Source organism: Dermacentor andersoni, chromosome 10, assembly GCF_023375885.2.
Source record: "Dermacentor andersoni chromosome 10, qqDerAnde1_hic_scaffold, whole genome shotgun sequence".
Taxonomy (NCBI): domain Eukaryota; kingdom Metazoa; phylum Arthropoda; class Arachnida; order Ixodida; family Ixodidae; genus Dermacentor; species Dermacentor andersoni.
In genome coordinates, this window is record NC_092823.1 from 116,349,784 (window position 1) to 116,369,956 (window position 20,173).

The 20,173-nt window shown below is 43.7% G+C and overlaps 1 protein-coding gene across 1 annotated transcript; it reads right to left on the reverse strand.

Annotated features, from left to right (window-relative positions):
- Nucleotides 1–8,003: 8,003 nt before the first annotated feature.
- LOC126544813 (transmembrane protein 179) lies at nucleotides 8,004–20,138 on the reverse strand. The gene is made up of 5 exons (XM_050192305.3): nucleotides 19,803–20,138; nucleotides 18,493–18,808; nucleotides 17,039–17,167; nucleotides 14,749–14,833; nucleotides 8,004–13,360 (listed from the first exon to the last, which is right to left on the reverse strand). The coding sequence occupies exons 2-5, from the start codon at nucleotides 18,777–18,779 to the stop codon at nucleotides 13,178–13,180; spliced, it is 684 nt and encodes a 227-aa protein (XP_050048262.1). The 5' UTR covers nucleotides 18,780–18,808; nucleotides 19,803–20,138; the 3' UTR covers nucleotides 8,004–13,177.
- Nucleotides 20,139–20,173: the final 35 nt, after the last annotated feature.

Below are 20,173 nucleotides of genomic sequence, written 5' to 3' on the forward strand. Positions count from 1 at the left end.
AGTCTGACAACGGGGCGGAAGCATAGGCAAAGATGATTACTGTTCCCCTTCCCCTCGTGACTGGCGAAATCAAGATATGACAGCGCGGTGTGCTCTGCAGTTGCTCTTGATTTCAATAAAAGTTACAATACTTGGAAATCAGCAATCAGTTTATTTGCGTAGCCCATCATCATCATCATCAGTAGCAGCCTGGCTACTCCCACTGCAGGGCAATAACCTCTCCCATACTTCTCCAAGTGCCCCGGTCGTGTGAAATTGTGGCCATGTTGTCCCTGCGAACTTCTTAATCTCATCCGCCCACCTAACTTTCTGCCGCCCCCTGCTACGCTTCCCTTTTCTTGGAATCCAGTCCGTAACCCTTAATGACCATCGGTTATCTTCCCTCCTCAATACATGGCCTGCCCATGCCCCATTTCTTTTCCTTGATTTCAACTAAGATGTAATTAACTCGCTTTTGTTCCCTCACTCAATCTACTTCTTTCCTATCCCTTAACGTTACACCCGTCATTCTTCTTTCCATAGCTCGTTGCGTCGTCCTCAATTTATGTAGAACCCTTTTCGTAAGCCTCCAGCTAGGTTTCTGCCCTGTAGGCGAGTACTGGTAAGGCACAGCTGTTATCTTACCAGTGTCTTACCAGCACTCACCTACGGGGCAGAGCTAGGCGTAGCCCAGGCAAGGGCCATGTCCGCTCGTCTAGTCACCACTGCGCACGCGCACTGCCCTCCGGCTTCTCCGCTCGCGCCATTATCTCGGCATGGCAGCTGCCGCCATCGTTAAAGGCTGCGCGGTCGCGTGTTACGACAGCGGTTGCAGGTTCTTCGATTTTTTTTTTATTTCGCCAGCCGAGAGGAGATGGACATTTATCTTTGCCAATGCCTCCGTCCCGTTGTCAGACTAAACGCCGCACGCAACTGTCGCGTCACATCAGCGAGGAGCTTTGCGCCGATCCTAACTCTTGCATGCGTAATAATGCGAACGACAATTAAAATTTGGAGTCGGATATCTCGGAGCACAGGCACGCTAGAATAATTCTTCCAACTGGCACTGTGTAGGAACACGACTGCCTCTAACTTTTCAATACAAAGATACCCACTTACTGCAGTCAACAAAAAGTTAACTATTCAATTTTAGTTAATTGGGCTGCTGACAGCGATAATTATCATCTCACTTTGTGTGCCCCTGGCCACATAACTTATTCGCACAGGTGGTCTTCGCGCGCCTAACTTTAAGAAAGCCATAAAGCTTAATTTTTAACACCCTGTATATTGTCTTTAGATAACTCAAATATGTGGCACGAATATTTTTTTTTTGTTTTTGTAGTCTCCTAGCTATGTCTTGAGTTTGTGCAATGTGCGCATTGGTGGCGTTATAGGCCAGAAATTACGGTGTCCGCTGAGTTGTATCGGAGTGACGTAACGGTATGGCGCCCGGGTTCCCCTTTCCAGAAATAGAAACTGAGTCACGGTCAGGTAAGAAGCTTCGCCACAATAAACAAAATGTGTATATTTATATTCTTTATTCGAGCGTCTAGAAGAAAAAAGAACTGTTTACACAAAGGCAGTTTGCACATGCGTGTACACTGTAGCCAAACGAGCAAGAAATAATCGCACCAGAATACCAGGAGAGGCGCCATTTGCCCTTCGAGAAAGTGCGATCGGAGCACTCCGGATAAGGCATAGGAGTAGGCGTGTACCTGTAGGCGTGTAGGCGTGTACCTGCAGATAGCAATTTTAGAGATCGCATCGAATCGAACAGAATATCGAATACTTTTCTTATATAGTTTTTGAATAACGAACAGCCGTTATCACCATTACTATAAAAACAATCTTCCCATTCTAGGGTATTCACAACGTTAGCAAGTCAAGGTTGTTACACTGCACATTATAAAGCGTGTTTAAAAAAGCGCAAATGGATCATTAGAAGCAAATAAACAGTTTATTTGCAGACTCAGTTCTCATTGGCGAGTGCAGCAGGCTAACCTATGTATTAATGTGTTAGCATTAGCATTGTCAAAGTAAACAAGAAGTGCGTGGCTATGAAGTGTGAGAAGCCGGTCACGTGATGGCGACACACACACACACACACCCATATATATATATATATATATATATATATATATATATATATATATATATATATATATATATATATATATATATATATATATATATATATATCGGTTGTTTCTACGAAGATTTTAAGCGATATTTAGAAAGACATGGCGTCAGTGGTGGCGACCATGGGCTGACGGGTGGTATACGTGGCAGTCAGTGGCTAATTGACAAACGTCTATTAAATAATTTTTAATCTTTCAGTTTCAACGTGCTCATCGTAGGTGAGGAATTGAAGCGAACTCTCCGCACGAGCCATGTCAACTTTTAGATCCGGAAGAAATTCGATTACCCGTGGAACTGTGCCACGACGGATTGCAATCCTCCTCGAAGGGGTCATTCATGTTCCTCGCATATACTGTCGCAGGTCGCTGGCTGCCCTCTGCATGGGTGACGTAAGCATAAGTTTTGGTTTCGCACGCTCTGGTAGCGGAATTTCGTCGTGGCATAGTTCCGCGGTTAATTGAATTTTTTCTGGATCTAAAAGTTGACATGGCTTGTGGCCAGTTAAGAATTCGCACACATCAATGTGGCACATTTCGAATGGCTAAATTTCAAAGAATCCGCGCACGAGTTGAATGCGCTATTCCACTAAGAGATCGGTGTAAGTAAGGACAACTAGCTATGGAGGATATATAAGCCGACAGGCAGAATTACGAAAGCTGTCAAAAGTCCGGCGCACTTGTTCCAACTGGTTTGGAAGGAACACATGTACGCGCGATTGGATTTTAATTAATTGGCACACTGCCCACGTGTTTTCTTACATTTGCCTGCATGCACCACCCCTTACTTTTACCTTACCTGGCATATGTATGATGACAGTGGCGTAGCAACAGGGGGGGCCGGGGGGCCGTGGGCCCCGGGTGCAAGGGGCCAGTGGGGGTGTCATATATACGTCTTAAGACACCTCTCTTTCCGCCGGCTACACCCGTGGGGGGGGGGGGGGGGGACAGAAGACCTATGGGCCCCGGGTGCCAGACGACCTAGCTACGCTACTGTATGGTGATCACACGGACTCTGCGAGCGAGCAAAGAACGGTGTCCGTCTGCGTACAATTGCGGGGGCACAAGCTCTCATGAAAAAGGCTGACTTCGTTTTGCCGGCAATAAATATAAGGAATGATTGTCGCTTGCGCTACAGTCGAAACAGTGTGCGGTAGACGCATGTATATCCCGCCCGTTACTTTTCCGAAAAAGCGTGGGCTGTGTGTGGCGCATGGAAGCTTCTAAAAACTACCGAGATTAAGGTCACCTGAACGGCCGACTTTTTCTGGCTTCGATTACATCACGCTACCATTCCTCTTAGGTTTTACCCCAGTGAAAACACTATACGTAGGACATCCGAATTGTGTTCCAATTAATGTACATGCGCCATTGGAAACAAGTAGGACATCCGCCGGACGTCTCGTTTCAGATATCCTAGCTACAACGGAAGTCCCAAGGATATCGTACATAAACCTGTTTCGAATATCCTGCCACGGTTGTCTCAAGGATATCGCGTACGTGGACCTTTCTTCTGCGTACATATAAATATTTGAACTCCAACAGGCTTCGTCTGTTTCCTCGTAGCAGGCTTGTTTTCTCGCGTGTTCGAATTACAATTTGGAGCTATCACGTCTGCAACTCGTGTGTGTACGTCGTACTTTGTGAATTTTCTGACGCAATTTAATTTGAAAAATCCAGTAAGTTTAATGAGCTCCTTGCGCGTGGCGGAAACTAGGCCTGGAAAGAGGAGTACGTATACCGTAGTTGCGCGTTTGCGTGCGCGCACATGCGTTATCTGTTCTTGATTCCTGGGCACTATGCTTGTTTCATCCCTCACACAGCGGCTGTGCTGTGAACATTAACAAATATTGCGCAAAAGGTCTTGACGTACGTCCGTGAAATGTACGCAGCATGTCCCGGTAATGCCCCTTTGCGGACGTGCAAGGGATTACCGCAGGACACGGAAAGTGCGGCCGAACGATCGTGTTAGGGACGTCCTCACGACGTATTCGTTACATCTCTAGGATACCCATGACATGTCATCTAGTGGATGTCCATAGGAAGGACGTCATGCAACTTGTGCACAAAATACTTTGCATTGTGCAAACAATATGCAAAACGCTCTGGCATGTCCGTAAAATGTACGCACCATATAGTTCCGATTATGTATCTCGCGGACATGCAAGGGATGTACGCAGGACACGAAAAGTACGGCCAACCGATTGTGTGAGGGACGACCGCACGACGTATTCGACACATCCCTAGGATATCCAATGTCCTGGCAGTGAAAGGATATCCAGAGCACGTCACTGTCGCTGGGGCCGTCCCAGTGACAATGACGTCCCCTCGCCCTTCACGGGAAGTGAATGGTGATGTAGATTTACGCTACGTCTTATTCCCCTCGGTAGTAAAGTTCGGCCGGGCGTTATCTGCGCTGTCTTCTTGAGATTGGTTCTCAATGTCGAGGGATGAGGGCCTTGCCTATGGTGACATACATGTAGGGCTCCGTGTTCTCAGATAAATACGAAAAAAGTCCGATAAACACTCGCCGGTAAAATTTTTGGCAATTCGGGTTTATCCGATAAACTCCGATTTTAACGGCCAATATGATCCTCTTTCCTTCTTTATAGAAAGCCTTTCGATAAAGGGCATGTTCTCAGCAGTCACTGATAGATCGGCCGGTTTGGCCGATATAAACTTTACCTCACGTCAACAGTATCTTGTAGACCGCACCCATCGAACATTTAAAAAAGGGCTTGTGGGCCCCAGGAGCGCGAGACGACATCTCGATATACGGTCCCCTGGCGGCTCTCTAGCGCTAGGGGACCGAAGCGAGCGCGCAAAGCCTGCTGGCGGAAGGCATGGAATGATCACGTGACGCATTTCTGTAGCGCTGAACAGAAATTTTGGCTAAGCAAAATGGGAAGGAAACGAACGCTTTCCTGCGACTACGTAAAGGAATTTAGTCATTTTGAAGAGTCAAGCGTCACCTGAAAGAGTCATTGTTTGCAAGTTTTGTCGCGAGACAGTAGGCATTGCCAACGGCAAGGGCGCCTTGAGAATTGGAGAGCATCTACAATCACAACGCCATGCCCAGCTGAAGAAGCCCCTTCTTCCATCAGTGACAGCAACCTCGTAAATTATGCTGGCGTCTTTACAACAAGCTTTAAGCTTGTAATAGCACAAACACGGGTGTTCTGTATTCAAGTATTTGTGCCTGTGTGTATATGTGTTTGTGCGTTCAAACCTTCCAGACAACTAAAATACGCTTCGTGCGTTCTTATGTTTTCGTGTTCAGATATAATTTCATCCAAGATATTGGACCATTGAGAATAACGCAAAATTAAACTCCAAATTTCGGAGAATTGGGGATATACAAGAAATAATCTCCGATAAACGTCCAATCTATGCGAAAAAATAAACTCCGAAAACACGGAGCTCTACATACATGCCACTCGCGATCACACCGCAACAGAACGGTGGCGCCATCTCGCACTGCTATGGCAGAAAACGGGAAAACACGCCGCTCGGTGACAGGTGGCGCCACCATTCCTTTGCAGAGTAATCGGCATCTTTTGAGCCGTGGCGCCGCAGACACGCACTTGTCTTTGCATTGGTGTCGCTTCAGGCAGCATATGCCAGCATGTACGCTTCCCTCTCTCGTGCATCAGCGCTCGGACGCGCCAAACGGTTTTACAAATAATTCAGGACTCCTTAACGCATTCTACGCGTGTGAGCTCCTCATGGATAAACTTCACTTTATGCTTCAGTAACGTGTGTGACAACTCTGCATTCCTCCGTCAGGAGTGGTGGCTGCATCGACGGCAAATGATTCAACGGAGCCCGCAGCTTCTGCCATAGTTTCAGAGATGAAACCGTACACATTTTTTCCTCCTTCGCGGGTAAAAAGAACAGTATGTGCTATTTGCGGCATGTTCTCTCACCATGCCGTTTGAAAAGGGATGCTCATGCAACATGCAACATCTTTATGCATATGCAGAGTTGATCCACCTAAAATGCATGACGATGACGTCTAATGGCATAAATTCTGAAACAGTGTGGCGATGGATGGTTATCTCGCCTGTTTAAGCTAATCAAGCTTTAGTCTAGCATTTGCCCCTCCCTCGTTAAGCTGCTAACTTACGCATGCCTGCATACGACCCCGGTTCCCCCTCTTCCCTGTTTTTACCCCACCGATACTCTAAACATTTCTTGCTTATCTAAACCGCAGAGCAGTTAACGCTCCCATCAGTTCTGAACGCCACTATTAGCATCAAAATCAGAGCTGTGTCTCCTGTTGGTTCTTGAGAGCCTTGTGATAGTCGCTTCCGCCAATTACATTTTTTGTGTTTATGGAGTATAGACAAATCGTGACATGCCTCGTGTCGGATTGGTGGATTGATATGATGCACATACCACGGCGTGAGACACAAAGCCGTGGATTTCGACACAAAATGCGACTGGCCAAGCATCCAATCAAGTTGCCCGCAAATCCAACGGGCACACTACATGTGCAGTACATGCGCAAAACGCGCCCTGTTTGTCGTCTATCTGCAACGCAATCTCACTTTAGCTGTTTGTGAAGCCAAAAAGAAAAGAAAGACAGGATGTACAGTCAAACCTTGATGTAACAAACTTCAATGGAACGAAATTTTTAATAAAACCAAGTATTTATATTTTATTACTTTTTGTCCATACTTTTACTTTTTGTCCATGTATTCAGAACTTGAATATAACGAAGTGTGTTCGCATATGATTTCAATATAAGGAAATTTCACTGCCTCTGCAAACGAATACCGAGACAATGGAAACATCCGCGGATGGCCAAATGGTTGAATTACGAACGGCTCCTTCTGAACTCCTGTCAAAATCAAGCACAGTTGGACCAAGAGCAACTGCTGAAGCGGAGCAGCGCCATGTTTCATATAAAGGGGGGTGGGGAGGGAAGGTTGGACTTCTCCTTTATTTAGCACGGCCATAGTTGCGCATGGCTGTCAGCGTGGCCGAGTGCATGTGCAGCCCACGTGCCGTTTTAGACGTAATTTGCTGCGTGCATAGAGTGGTCGTGCTGAGACGGCGTAGCATCATGTGTGCTGTCTTCCCGCGCATTTAGCACTGGAGGTTGCGTAATCTCGAGTTTCGGAGACGCGTTGAAGCGAGGGGCAGACGAAGCATTCCGTTCGCCTCTGCTGGCGTTTTTCATGATAGCGTTGCTCCACTGCGCGGGGTGGAGGCGAAAGTGTGGCTGGCTTCACTTCGTACTATCGATGCGATGTCGACACGGCATGAAGCAGTGTCCTTCGTCGCCAACTCTCAAGTTCAACAAAATGAAATTTTTCTTCGCAAATTTGATTTTTCCAATTGCCCAATAATTCGGAAAACGTTGCAGCCCCGGCCGTGTAGGAAATAAAAACATCGGCGACTACACTTATTTGCATAAAAGTTAGAATTTTATGATAACGAAATTTTGCTATAACGAAGCAAACTGCCGATCTTCCCAACTCCATTCTATCGAGATATAACTAGATGTCACCACAGCCACTGTGGCAAAGCCATAAAGCTAGCTATCACATAGATCTTTAATTAGCAATTCAGGAGTCGAATTCACAAAGCTCTCCTTTCAGCACTTTTTAGTTCTCATATAGAAAACATTATTTTTGCTAAATGTTTCTGATGCACCCGCTTGCAAGTTGTACACAAAATTTTGCTCCGAGTTGTCTCTGCAGCTAGAATGCCACTACAAATACTTCTCAAATGATGGAAAGTTTCGCTGCAGTTAGCCCCTTTAAAGGTTGAAGTCCATTTAAAGCAATCTTGTACAGTTGCTGGACAGGTGTTCAGCTTATGAGATCCATGACAATGTCCAAAACAGCAAGACATTGCTTCATCAAATGAAACTAATAGAACCACTGTGAAATAACATTTAATGTATTGCGCTTTATAGGAATATACCTAGTATAAATAAAGCTAAGCACAAGAATCTTAAAAGTATACACAGTTGCATGACAAACTTGCAACTTAATTTGCACAACACATGCTCAACAAATACACTCGTAACACACTAAGATTTCCTTCCTGATAAAAAGGAGTATCACACAAGCGACCCTTTAAAGCAAAGGCGTTGTCCCATACTCAGTCACAGTTTTCACTTGGCGCATGCTCAACAGTCATTCAACAAACTCCTCAATGTTTGTTCCAACAGAACCAATAAAAACCTGCATCAGATGTTGATTAGCGCTGTAGGGAGCAAACTCAACACCTTCGAAACATGCTATTTAAAGTACACTGAATTCATTATAATTTGTAATTTTTATTAATGCTTACGAATTTCAAAATTCTGGCTAGCCCCATATGTTTGCACTTATCATGTTGAAGTTGCCTAATCCGATCTTTCTCACCTTTCTGGGAAGAGCAACATAGCCAGTAACGACTCACGACAGGAGCGTTCCCAAGAAATAAATAGGTAGTCAAAACACACTCACATTTCATATTGAGGTTGCTATGTATTTTGACGGGCAGTGCAACAAGATCGCACCACTGAGCGTGCTATATATATAGGCTCCTGTATCTCATATATGCTTAAGAACTCTCTCTTGTCTGCAATTAGTGAAAGCAATGGCCTGTCACTCACTCATGCAATCCGCACAAAATCATTCTGCACATATTATTTCATACAATAAGACACAATTATGTTTTGCACTATATCTCTTCAAATAATTTAGGCAAGACTCGAGTGTTCATAACAGTTGAAATATACATGGCCTGACAGTAGCTAAAGATGAAATTTGCATTCACAAGTCAAATGTTCAACTGCCACTTAAGGTATAGCGAGACACTCAACTTCTGAGCAAGCAATTCCACTTAAAGCAGGCAACATTTACGGCAAGCACCTTGTGCATACGCATTTGTTGCAAGGCGTCAAACAAAAACTGTGTGCATATTTTTTCAGTTATAGCTAAAAAATTTGACTTGTTCTGAACACCATTGGCTACAATCTCCCAACAGAGTTAGTAAAACATAGAGGTGCACAAATTCAAATAGAGGCAGTGTAAAAGAAAGTTAGTACATCAACAAAACAAGTGAAGGACCATTAGCAAGCAAAAAAAAAAAGGTGGCCAAGCAAAAAGCATGCATTACATTAATGGCACGCTCAATTGCTGTATCACATAGACAGGACCAAGAAGAGAACCAGCCAACAACCCCATGCCACTGTGCATTGTATAAATGTGCATTCAAGAGTATGCATATAAAATTAGCATCACCAACAGACAAGAAGCTGCTGTAAATTAAAATGCTACATAATGGTACAGCCATTAAAGGGATCCCAAAGAAAAATATTAAATCTACCTAATTTAAAGATTAAGCTCCCGTAATAACAAATTCATTATCCGTAGTGAGAAAAGAGCCTTTGAAATTGAGGAAATGACTAAAATGAAAGATCAGGATGGCGCTACCTGTGGTAGACTATGGTACTTCGTGATGTCAGCAGTGGCCGATTCAGAGAGCGACAGAGGGGGAAGTCACACGGGGATCACGTTGGCTCATCCGTTTTGACACAAGCGGTTCAAATTGAGTAGTAGTGGGACCTTTAGTGGCACTATTCTAGTCATAAACTGTAATACAGAAAATGATGACAGAATTCTAGACAATTACTCTAGTGATCTGAAGCAACTGAATATTTTCCTTCAGTCAACGGAATATTTTCCTTCAGTGTTCCTGCTATATTGGCAGTTTAGAGTCCTCAGGCCCTATTCTGTAAGGAATCTCTTTTCTATGGTCTTATTCATTTACTACCTGTATTGCCGACTAGCCACTACTGGGAAGAATGGCTTTGCGTGAGCAAATGCCAAAGGGCAAAAATAATGAAAAATGAAAAGAGTCATTTAAAAAAGAATGATTCCTGGAATACCTAACAGGCCACTCTTGCTGTGATATGATGCGTGATATGCAAACAAGAGACCAGAAAGAAGAATAGGGGCTGACACGAGCTTCAAGTTTCGGTCCTTGTTCTCTGTGGAATCAAGTATTTCAACGCTGGCTGCTCAGGAATAGAAGTACCTTTGTCTACAATTGTAAACATAACGTTGAATTCAAAAGCAAGTGAACATGAAACTGGGCAGGTTTTTTGGAAATATTACTAAGATTACTAAAATACATGATAAAACCTGTGACATTCCACCAATGACATTGTGTATTTCGATAATGTCTGCTGAGTACTTCTTATGTGTTTGTCTATAGATAAGGATAACATTGAGCTCAACATGAAGGCAAGCACTTAAACCTAGAAACTTTGTAAAACTCTTATGGCATTTAAAAAAATTGTCCCATAAATACAAGAATACAATGAAGCTTACAACATCATGCTTACACATTCAGCATCAACATCTGGATGCAAAATTCAAGAAATATGTCTGGCTTTCACTTTCCACGCAACACCTTCAAGCCTTTTCTTGCTAATGCAACTGGAACTCTAAGGAGCACTCTACCAGTTTAAACTGACTTAGCACTTTTCAGTCGTGTCCTTTAAAAAACTAACTCTGTAATCTCAAAACAATCCATGCTGCAGATTTCAAAACCACGACTTAATGCCGCTACAACCATGTTTGTTAAAGACCAGGAAGCGCTTAAATTTGTTCATCGAAATAAATTATGCAGACGCCATCGAAGATGATTGTCAATGTAAGCGAATGGCTTTCTGAATCCACCTAATTGTCTCTGAAAGTCGGTGCAACGTTCCTACTCAGTCCTCTGCGGTCCATAACATTTGCACATTGTTGCTGAGCCTTGCGTTATTGGTACAACATTCCTACTCATTCCTCGGTGGTCGTGGCATCCACACATTGACCTTAACCTTCCTGTTGCTTTTCCAACTTCATTTCCCCGCGAGATCGAGGAATTTGACCCTGTCCACTGAGGCTGTCCATGTGGGTTGACAGCCGTTGCAGCACACTGGCCTGCCACTTCGCTTACCCACAATGTTCAGTAACCTATGGCATGATGCGAGTGCTTGTCCAACCAAATGGCAAGGTCCAGAGACATCAGCACCTTTCCCTATCCCCTGGTGACCTACTTTCTGGCCACTGCTCGATTTCTACGGCAACCTCCCTCCTACTCCTCCCTAAAGCACTACATTTTCATTAATCAGTGGAGAAATTCCAGCCGACAACCACGAAAACAGAGGGAAGAGCCAAAGAAAGCTATTCGCTTGATAGAATAACCTAAGTTTGACACGCAGCGAGCTTTTTCTCAATGAAAGCAGTGACTGCGCAATAACTAACAAACAACAATCTGTACACCACATACTTGGTAGGGTAAAGCTTTGAAAAAGTGGGTTGATTAGGTAGAATAGATAATGCATTTAGTCGGAGTAACAACACAAAGTGTGCAACAGATATACTTAAAACCCATTGAACACGTCGCACGACTAACCACATCAGCGCATACAAAAGGCTTCCAACAGGTTCAAACAATCTGAATTTAGCCATCTGTTCGTGTTGTTCCATATATCAGTTTTGATGCACATGTGTTTGCCACTTTAGGCTTGACTCTGTTTTGAACATCAAAAATTTTACAAGGAGCCCATGCAAAAATTTTACAAGGCCAGGATGTTTTCTAATTTCAATCCCCAAGGAGCACAGTTTGAATGAGCGAAGCAGTGAAAGTAAGCTGGTTCAACTAATGCAAGTAGCGTTGATTATGCACAGGCTGCAGTGAACAGCAACACATTCTGCGGCTTCCAAGATCTCTTGACAAACTGCAGTCTTCTACAACCCTGACATCAACTTCCACAGCACAAGGCACAGCTGGAACAACGCGGCTGCAAGGGCACCGCGGCTTCAAAACTGATGCTAGTCTTTTTGCTTGGTTTCAAGCAAGAGTCCTTTGTTGCAAGCGCACCGTCAATGTGATTTCATTTTTTTTTGTCACGCACGTATGAACCCTGCTGCTTAAACTGCTTCAGCCAGTCAGACAGCAATCCTTGGGGATTGTCTCCACACTACGAGGAATTGGAATATAAGGCTCCACGTTACTTCACACAGGGAGTCATCAGACAGGAGAAAGAGCAGTACAAACAGCTTCCTTTTGATCTGTAAACAGAATCACCCAGTAACAGACCCTATAAGGGAACGCCAAGATGGCTTTCCCACATGCCCAAAACAAGGTGGCCATCACACGCAGTTTTAAAATAGTGCTTACTGGGCAGTTGCAACATTGCTATTGTTCTTGTGCATTGAATATGATGAAAAGAAATGCAAAAAAGCAAGAACAATGCACTAGCTGCTGGGCATCAATCAGCATTTGAGCAATACATCGGTCACCACGATCGGCCCAGTGTGCACTGCGGGTAAGCTACTCCAACAGTTTTTGTAAAGGTTCTATTGGAGTGGATGCGTGTCACGCTTTCGTTCACCGAGGTATCATTTATATGCTAGAAAAAAATAATAATCTCCATGTTCATAACTATTCTATAGCACAGCTATCTTATAGATACGCAATTTCACAGCCACAAGAAATGTCAGGCCAGCTTGTCAATGCTGCGAGATTGCTCTCAAACTAAAAACGCTTGCAATGCTACTCGCACAAGACAGTCAAAACACAATGTCTTGTAGAAGATCTCTCACACGTGCAGCCCAGTCCACAGCTGTAATGCAACACAACCCAAGGAGCTTTGCATTTACAGTGCATCTAAGGTTGCTCATATAAAAAACACCCACAGTGCTGCATGCACAAGACGGTCAAGGCCCACACAATACGGTTTTACATTCGCACTACACTGCGTACAATACCTCTTACGCTCATAGCACCCAACAGCCACGACATGAACAAACTCAAGGACTTTAGCACCTACGGTAGGGTATACGACAACCACCACACTAACGGATACGCTGTTCAAAGTCAGGCAGCCTCGCCAGAAGCTGCAGATCTCAGAACAAAATTCAGGGTGAAAACGCACGAGGCTGCATCTTGAGCAAACCGTCGCACTTCGGAGCTTGGAAATTTCGCCTCTGTTGAAGGCTGCGGCAGCCGTTGCAGAGTTGAGTGCGCAATGAATCTTCATCTCTCTCTCTCTTCCTCTCCCTTCAGTCGAGGATGGGGATCGTGTCGTCGAAGGTCTGAGGCTGGGATTCGTGTGAGGCGTTAAGGAGACGTCGTTCGCGGGCCATGCTGATGATGAGGTTCTCGCGTTCATGGTAGAGGCACAGTTTGCGTGTGCACAGGACTGCCTGGAGGACCCAGCACACCCAAGAACTCCAGGCACCAAACTTTAAAGAGAAAACAGAAAGAAAAGAAGAAGACTAAGGATCAGCCCGAATTACCATAGTGGCTCGTAAGTACCTCGTAGTGCCTCTTAAGTTGGCAAGGCTGGTAGGCAGGCAAGTGATAAGCTTGAAAGCTTTTAAATGCAACCGAATTCATTGTGTTCATAACTTCAGTTTTAAAGCAAGTCAGTTCTGCAGAAATCCACAAGGTTTAAGTTTTATGAAAGAAAAAACGGTCATTCACCTAAAAGTACGGCAAGAAAGCTACAAAGGTTACCTCTGCACAGATTTTTCAAAAAGAAAGCTTTTTTTTTTAAATGATGTTTATCCCGGTTCTTGGATTGAATCCGGGATCAATGCCTTTCCGGGGCAGTTGTTCTGCCATTTGAGCTAGCAGATGGTAGCGCGAGGCCTGACCAATCGACAACTCAAATAGAATTCATTGATATGCGAAATTGTTAAGATGCTCAGTAATGAATCTCATTATGCCATCTGCTAGCCTCTGGTCAGTCTACTAGGTGGCAAAGCGACTGCCTTGGAAAGGCACTGGTCCCAGGTTCAATATGAGTTTTTCTTCAGCTGCCAAACTTTCATTCTGAAAATCCTTTATATGGATTTCCTCTGTAGCTTTTTGCTATACTTTTGAAAGATGACAGTTTCTTCCTTGTCCATCTGAATTTTGAAACTATGGGGTCACTTGCACGAATGTTATTACAAATTGGTAAATTTGTATGAGTAAAAAGATTCTTGCAAGAAACACAGTAAGTTGTCACAAGATGAAAGAGTGACTCTTGTACAAAGAATTTTACCTCAGGCTTTTGACAATTTGCTGTGACATGAAGATGTTAACTTGATGCTAAATTTAGATAAGAGTGAAATTCTTTCTTCCAGTGGCCTTTGGTTTTTGCAATAAGCCTGGCATTTACCCCCATCACAGGAAAAAGCAAACTAAAATTTACCTTGAAACTGTTCAGCAGCAGCATTTCTAAAAAGATCGCAAATGAGCATTTCAACAGAAAAGTGGTTGCAAGCCTGTTGATTTATTAATTTATTCACTGATGCAATTTAATGTCTTGAAGCAATACATAAGCTATGAGAGATGCTGTAATGGAGGGTGCTGCATTAATTTCGACAACCTAAGATTTTATGAAAATCACACAGACAAAACTGCCCCCAAAACTTGGACAGCCTACAATCTAATGACCTAATTATTGATCCATTACTAGACGATCAAGCATACAGATACATTAAATACATGGAAACCAGGAATCTGCCTTGTAATTACTTACACAAACTTATTCTCTGAAATGAATCAAACAAGGAATTTTTAAACACAGTTTAAAGATTTGTTATATCAGTAGTCACAACATTCAACAAGAAACATGCATTACCTGAGCTGTGCCGACGTGCATGTAAAATCCAACAGTGTCTACATGGTCCGGTTTGCTAATCTGGGTGACCGATGCGTCTTCACACCTGAAAGTGGAAAAAAAGTAGTTTTTTTTTTCTTCTTGAATCAGAAATGCGGCAACATACCAAAATTCGTATTCGAAATGAAGAACTCATAGGAACACTTCTGGGAAGGGACAATTTACATGAGCAATGTTCATCCACCCGGTTGTACTATAATAAACTTTCCTACATTGCATTCCAAAGGACCCAGGGGCTCAAGGCAGCAAGTTTTGATTCCTTCTGTTGCGCTAGAATTACCTAAATATTAGTCAAACCTTAATCTAATGTACACAGATACAACAAATTATTGGATATAATGGAGTAAATGTAAATGTTTCTTGCCGACAGTGAATATATGCTTATAACGAATACCAGATATAAGAAATATATCTTTGTGTAGGGTGCAGCTTTATTATGCAGTCAACATCCACTAATTTGATCATGAGGGGGCCAATAAGACTGGTCAAATTATCTGGTGAGTCGAATGAAACAAAAGGCTGAAGAAAATGCTGCAAGAACTGCTGATTCATTTGATTGTGCAGTTGAACACCACTGTAATGAAGCCGGATCTGACAAGAAAATGCCTTCACTACATCCGATGATTTAATGTGTCTGTGTTCAATATATCTAGGTTAGCCTGTACGTGCCCATTTCTAGCATGACACCGAATCGAACTTGCACCTTTTTTCAATGCGTTCAAAGCAGAAAACTAACAGAGAATGGCATCAGAGCTCCTAAACAAAGCAGAAATATGACATGCACCTGGTTTTCTAGCAAAGAAAAGTGTTGCATGCTTCCGATTCTGGCACTAGAAAAAAAGATTAAATTAGCAAACTTTACCTTCGCAGATTATAAGTTTATTTACACCCAATGTCTATCATCACAACTATGAGAGAGCACTTTATCGCTGTCTGTGAACCACAACATGTCCTCCGTAGTCTATTGCAAGCTTGACATTCTGCATTTCTCAAACGACTCCGTAACAATCGCATACAGTATGGCAGCCCTCACCTGTACTAACCCCTTCGTTAGCTCGTCCTGCAACACATTCAACTCTCCAGAACACCAAAAACACATGATGTGACTTGTTGCTGCTAGCTTAGCATATAGGATAATTCATCTTTTGCATGAGCTTTCTTAATTGAAGACTGAAAGTGTCATGTCACTACACGAACATGGTAAGTGGTCTTTGTTCTAGCTAGCGCCATGAGAACCTTTGGCAAGAACTGCATTTGTTGCCATCTTGTGAAGGCAATGGCAATGATGCTGGCTGTGCTGGCTCGGTAGACTGTTACTGTTGCGAAACCCCCGAACCTAGTTTCGCTTTCATATCCGATTGCACCGCGCAGGTAATTTTTCGAGTAAGTTTATTGGGTGGAAAAAGAAGGGTTAGAATCGGGTAAATATTGTACCCATTCTGTAACCCATTAGGGTTACAGAATGGGTACCAAGAGAAGGAAAACGCAATCGAGGACGACAGCGATGAAACTAGGAAATTCGCGGGCGCTAGTTGGAATCGTTTGCCACAGGACAGGGGTAATTGGAGATCGCAGGGAGAGGCCTTCGTCCTGCAGTGGACTTAAAACAGGCTGATGACGATGAAATATTGTGTAAATCGTTCATTGGTGAGCTACCATTCTTGCTTGAATTTTTGGCCGGGGATGGCGTGTTTTTGACATATTCACTATCCCCTAAGCTCCACCACGACAGACACTGCTGATAAAAGGCTTCCGATAGGGTCACCATTGCATTCAGGTGTATGCATGCTGACCAGTCAAGTTAGAAATATCCCGCGAATAAATGTATGAGTGCCAACCTGGACCTTCAGTCAACATTAAATTAGCCAGAGCCGAATTAATGAAGTCTGCTGTAATGAAGTTCGTCTGTACAAGCACATACTTTGAAGTTCATGATTCCAATGAGACACGTTGAGGTTTGGAGCAAAATTCAAGAAAAGACAGTTTGGCCATTCATTTCCTCCACTAGCAAAGAATATTTTTCCCACCAAATCAATGAAAATAGTTTCGAGAGAGTACATCGCTCGTTTAGTTTGGAGTGAAATTCGAGGAAGGACAGTTTGGCCCATTTATTTTCTCCACTAGTAAAAAATATTTTCCCACCAAATCAATGAAAACAGAGCTTTGAGAGAATGCACTTTAGTGTTACAGATTTACAGATTTAGTGTTGCTTTTTAGGGTCCCTGTGAGAAGCACCAAAGCAGACACTCACGCTGGAAAACGTTGCGTGATGGCCCTGCACCATGCCCGGAAGCCGTCCGACACCAGCACAGAAGTCGTGAAGACCAAAAGCATCACAATGACGCTGACCACGGAGTCCAGGAATGCAGACAGAAATGAGCTGCAATGGAACGCAATGTAAGTGCAATCGCTGCAAACATGCATAATCAAGACGCCTTTTCATTTGAAGACCACAAATGCCAAGAACAACTGAACTACACAATGCAGCCTTTCATCATATACTCATTACGAACCAGTTTCAAGTTGTACCACGGATTAATAGCTCATAATTACAGGTTCCCTTGTATGCTATGCTGAAGCCTTTTGTAACAGCCTGAACTACGTCGTCATCTCCTTCTATTAACTGTGCCCCAACTCTCAATGTGTTTGATGAATTATGTTCAGTTCACCCTATCATTAACGCAGTTTCCTGGCTTTAAGGTGTGAATAAGATAAGACACCAAAAAGCTCTAAAACTGTTCCAGCATAGCAATGATGGACTAGTGTATATGTGTACAAGAATACTGAAAGATGTATTTAACAGCAGATGTGCTGTTCATGAGATTTTGCGATGATGCGATCTACTATGCCAGAAGCATTCTCATGTTGCGTGACTTCTGTTTCAAAACGAAGAGGGAAATTCTCCTTGTATTGAATATGTAGCATCTGAAGTGTTTATGCCAGAAGATCAGCGGAATATAGTGTGTCATCACAACAAGAGCTCTGCATGCTCTGAATAAACGTGGTGTTGCATAGTCACCACCAATGCAGCTACTCGTGTCTGCATCTTCTGGTATACGTCCATACCGGTACGTCTTCGCCGTGTAAAAGTGTTGAATATATTGTTGATTACTGAGTGAACTGGTCAAGATGCTGCACAAGTGTCACAAACAGATTGACAAAAGCAGTGAAGTATTGTGCCTACAGACATTACCTCTATGTGCGGCAAGTGCATTCTTATTCTACGTGTCATACTAGTGTCACACTATACTCCATTGCATACATAGCAGTTAAGACTGTGGAGGCTAGAGAGACTTCTTGCAGTGGCTTCGTTCGCACTTGGATATAGTTTGATGTTTTCTGACCGCAATTGTTAGCAGCTGGTTTTTATATAGGCTCAGTATTGAATTAAACAGGTTTTAATGCTTAATAACAAACACACAATGGTATATGGCTGCTAATGCATTGTTTTAGATAATATTTATTTTTGTTGTTCTTTTGGAGTTTTCTATTTGCAACCTGTTGCGAGGAGCCTCACGTGCATACTCGCGTGAGCAAATACTGATGGCACGCAGCAACGCATGGGTGGAATGGGCAGTGAAGCATGCGTAATGACTTTTGCATGAGTAATAACTTTTCTTGACCTGACTTCTTGCGTAGCTTCCACAGCATTGAGTGCTATGCATGTAACGGAGCACAGTGATAGATGAAAGGAGAGAGCCACACCTGTCTGTGCCCATGTAGAGGAAAATCGACATGCGAGCCAGCTGTATGAACGAGACGGCCACCATGAGTCCACCAACGGCCAGCGCAAAAAAGCAGTAGAAGGGCGACGCCCATCGAGCGATGAAGTGGCCGTCATCGCTGTCAAATGTCCCCGTAGTATAGAGCAGGCAGTGGCCGTCAAACTTGGACACGTGCACAGCCATCGGCACCACTGTGCACACCGACAAGATCAGTGTTATGGTGTAGCATGTGGCTTGTGTCAGCAGAAGTATGTTGCCGAGGCCCATTGTGGTTCTGGTTCAGAAGGACTGCAATCCTGCATGTAGATACGGCACACAGACAAAATTTATAGTGAGGCGGTTTCTGGATCAAAGGATACAAACATTGAAGCAGCGATTTCTGACAAGCCGTTTGTAAATGCTTAAGAGTTTTGTACATCGCACACAACACACATGCGGCATAAAACAGACGACACAATTGCTGCCATGTTTGTTTTGTATGTTCACAGGTCGTCTGCACTGTACAATAACCGGGTGGATTAAAAGAAAGCTCATACCTGGTGACTTTGTGCAATTTGATCACGCTTAGAAAACAAAAACAAGAGGAAACATTTAGGGTCTTAACTTCTGAACTACACAGTAAACAGCAATTGATGAGCCTTCCGAGGTTGACTCAACATAACCTCAATGCACTAAGAGAGGCCAATTGAAATGCGTATGTCAGTAGAGATGTCAATCTTGTTTCAGTTTTTTGGAAGGGAGCTACTGGAGGCATAAGCATAAAACGTTCCTGTATTTAAACAATTGCGTTTCTGGTCTATTACCCTCACAAGCCACATGTCTCGTGACCACCGAAGTTAACTGGGGCGTGCGCGACAATTTAGCAGCAAAGTGTTCAAACATACCCAATCTCTGCGCGAGATCTTTTCGAACGTCAACATTGTCAACAGTGCACACAAGTAAAAGTGTGGCCACCAGAGTATGTTGGTTACATACTCTGAGCATACACACTCATAAACATGAAGGCGTGACTAACCACATTTGAGCTAACTTAAACGGACCCAATTAACACGCATATGCAGGATGATCAACCGCACTAACGACGTTGCGAGTCAGATTGAAGCGTCGACAGTCGTTTTAGAGACTCGCTAAGTGGTATAGACATCTCTTATTTGCTTAAGCCACTGATCACTAATCCTAATCAGTAATGACCATGATATTGACAGTTCTATACAACAGGCGTGGGTCGCCTGCACCACGTCGCGCGTTTGAAAGGTTGGCAAACGCAAGATGCAAGCTCGCGGCGCTTACCTCGGTAAACAAACAAACTTTCAGCACATGTCAACTGCGACGGTTGCTGCGTTGCTGGTTATCTTCGTGATTGCAGCTTGCGCGTCAAGGCGATGACCAAAGCGCGAAAATACTAACACATAAACGAGCTGGAAACCTAGGAAACCGATGTTGATACCGTCTCGTCTGAACCAGCGAAGCGAAACGCGTCCGCGTCTCCGCCTATTACAGATATCGCTCGCCTCCCAAAAATGAACGCCGGTTGATCAAAGTAGTACCACTGGGCTCCACGGCTATGTTCGAACTAAATTTTACCCACGCGGTGGATGAACAGGTTTGATCAGATGTGAGAATAATGAGTTTTCAACTTGTTTCGGTTTGTGCCCTCTCAC

Excerpts from the sequence above, each read along its gene's own strand:
- LOC126544813 (XM_050192305.3), bottom strand. The coding sequence starts at position 18,779 with ATGGGCCTCGGCAACATACTTCTGCTGACACAAGCCACATGCTACACC. Across the intron at positions 14,834-17,038 it reads ATCACGCAACGTTTTCCAGC|GTGTGAAGACGCATCGGTCA; the intron begins GTGAGTGTCTGC and ends TTCCACTTTCAG. Across the intron at positions 13,361-14,748 it reads TGCACGTCGGCACAGCTCAG|TTTGGTGCCTGGAGTTCTTG; the intron begins GTAATGCATGTT and ends TTCTCTTTAAAG.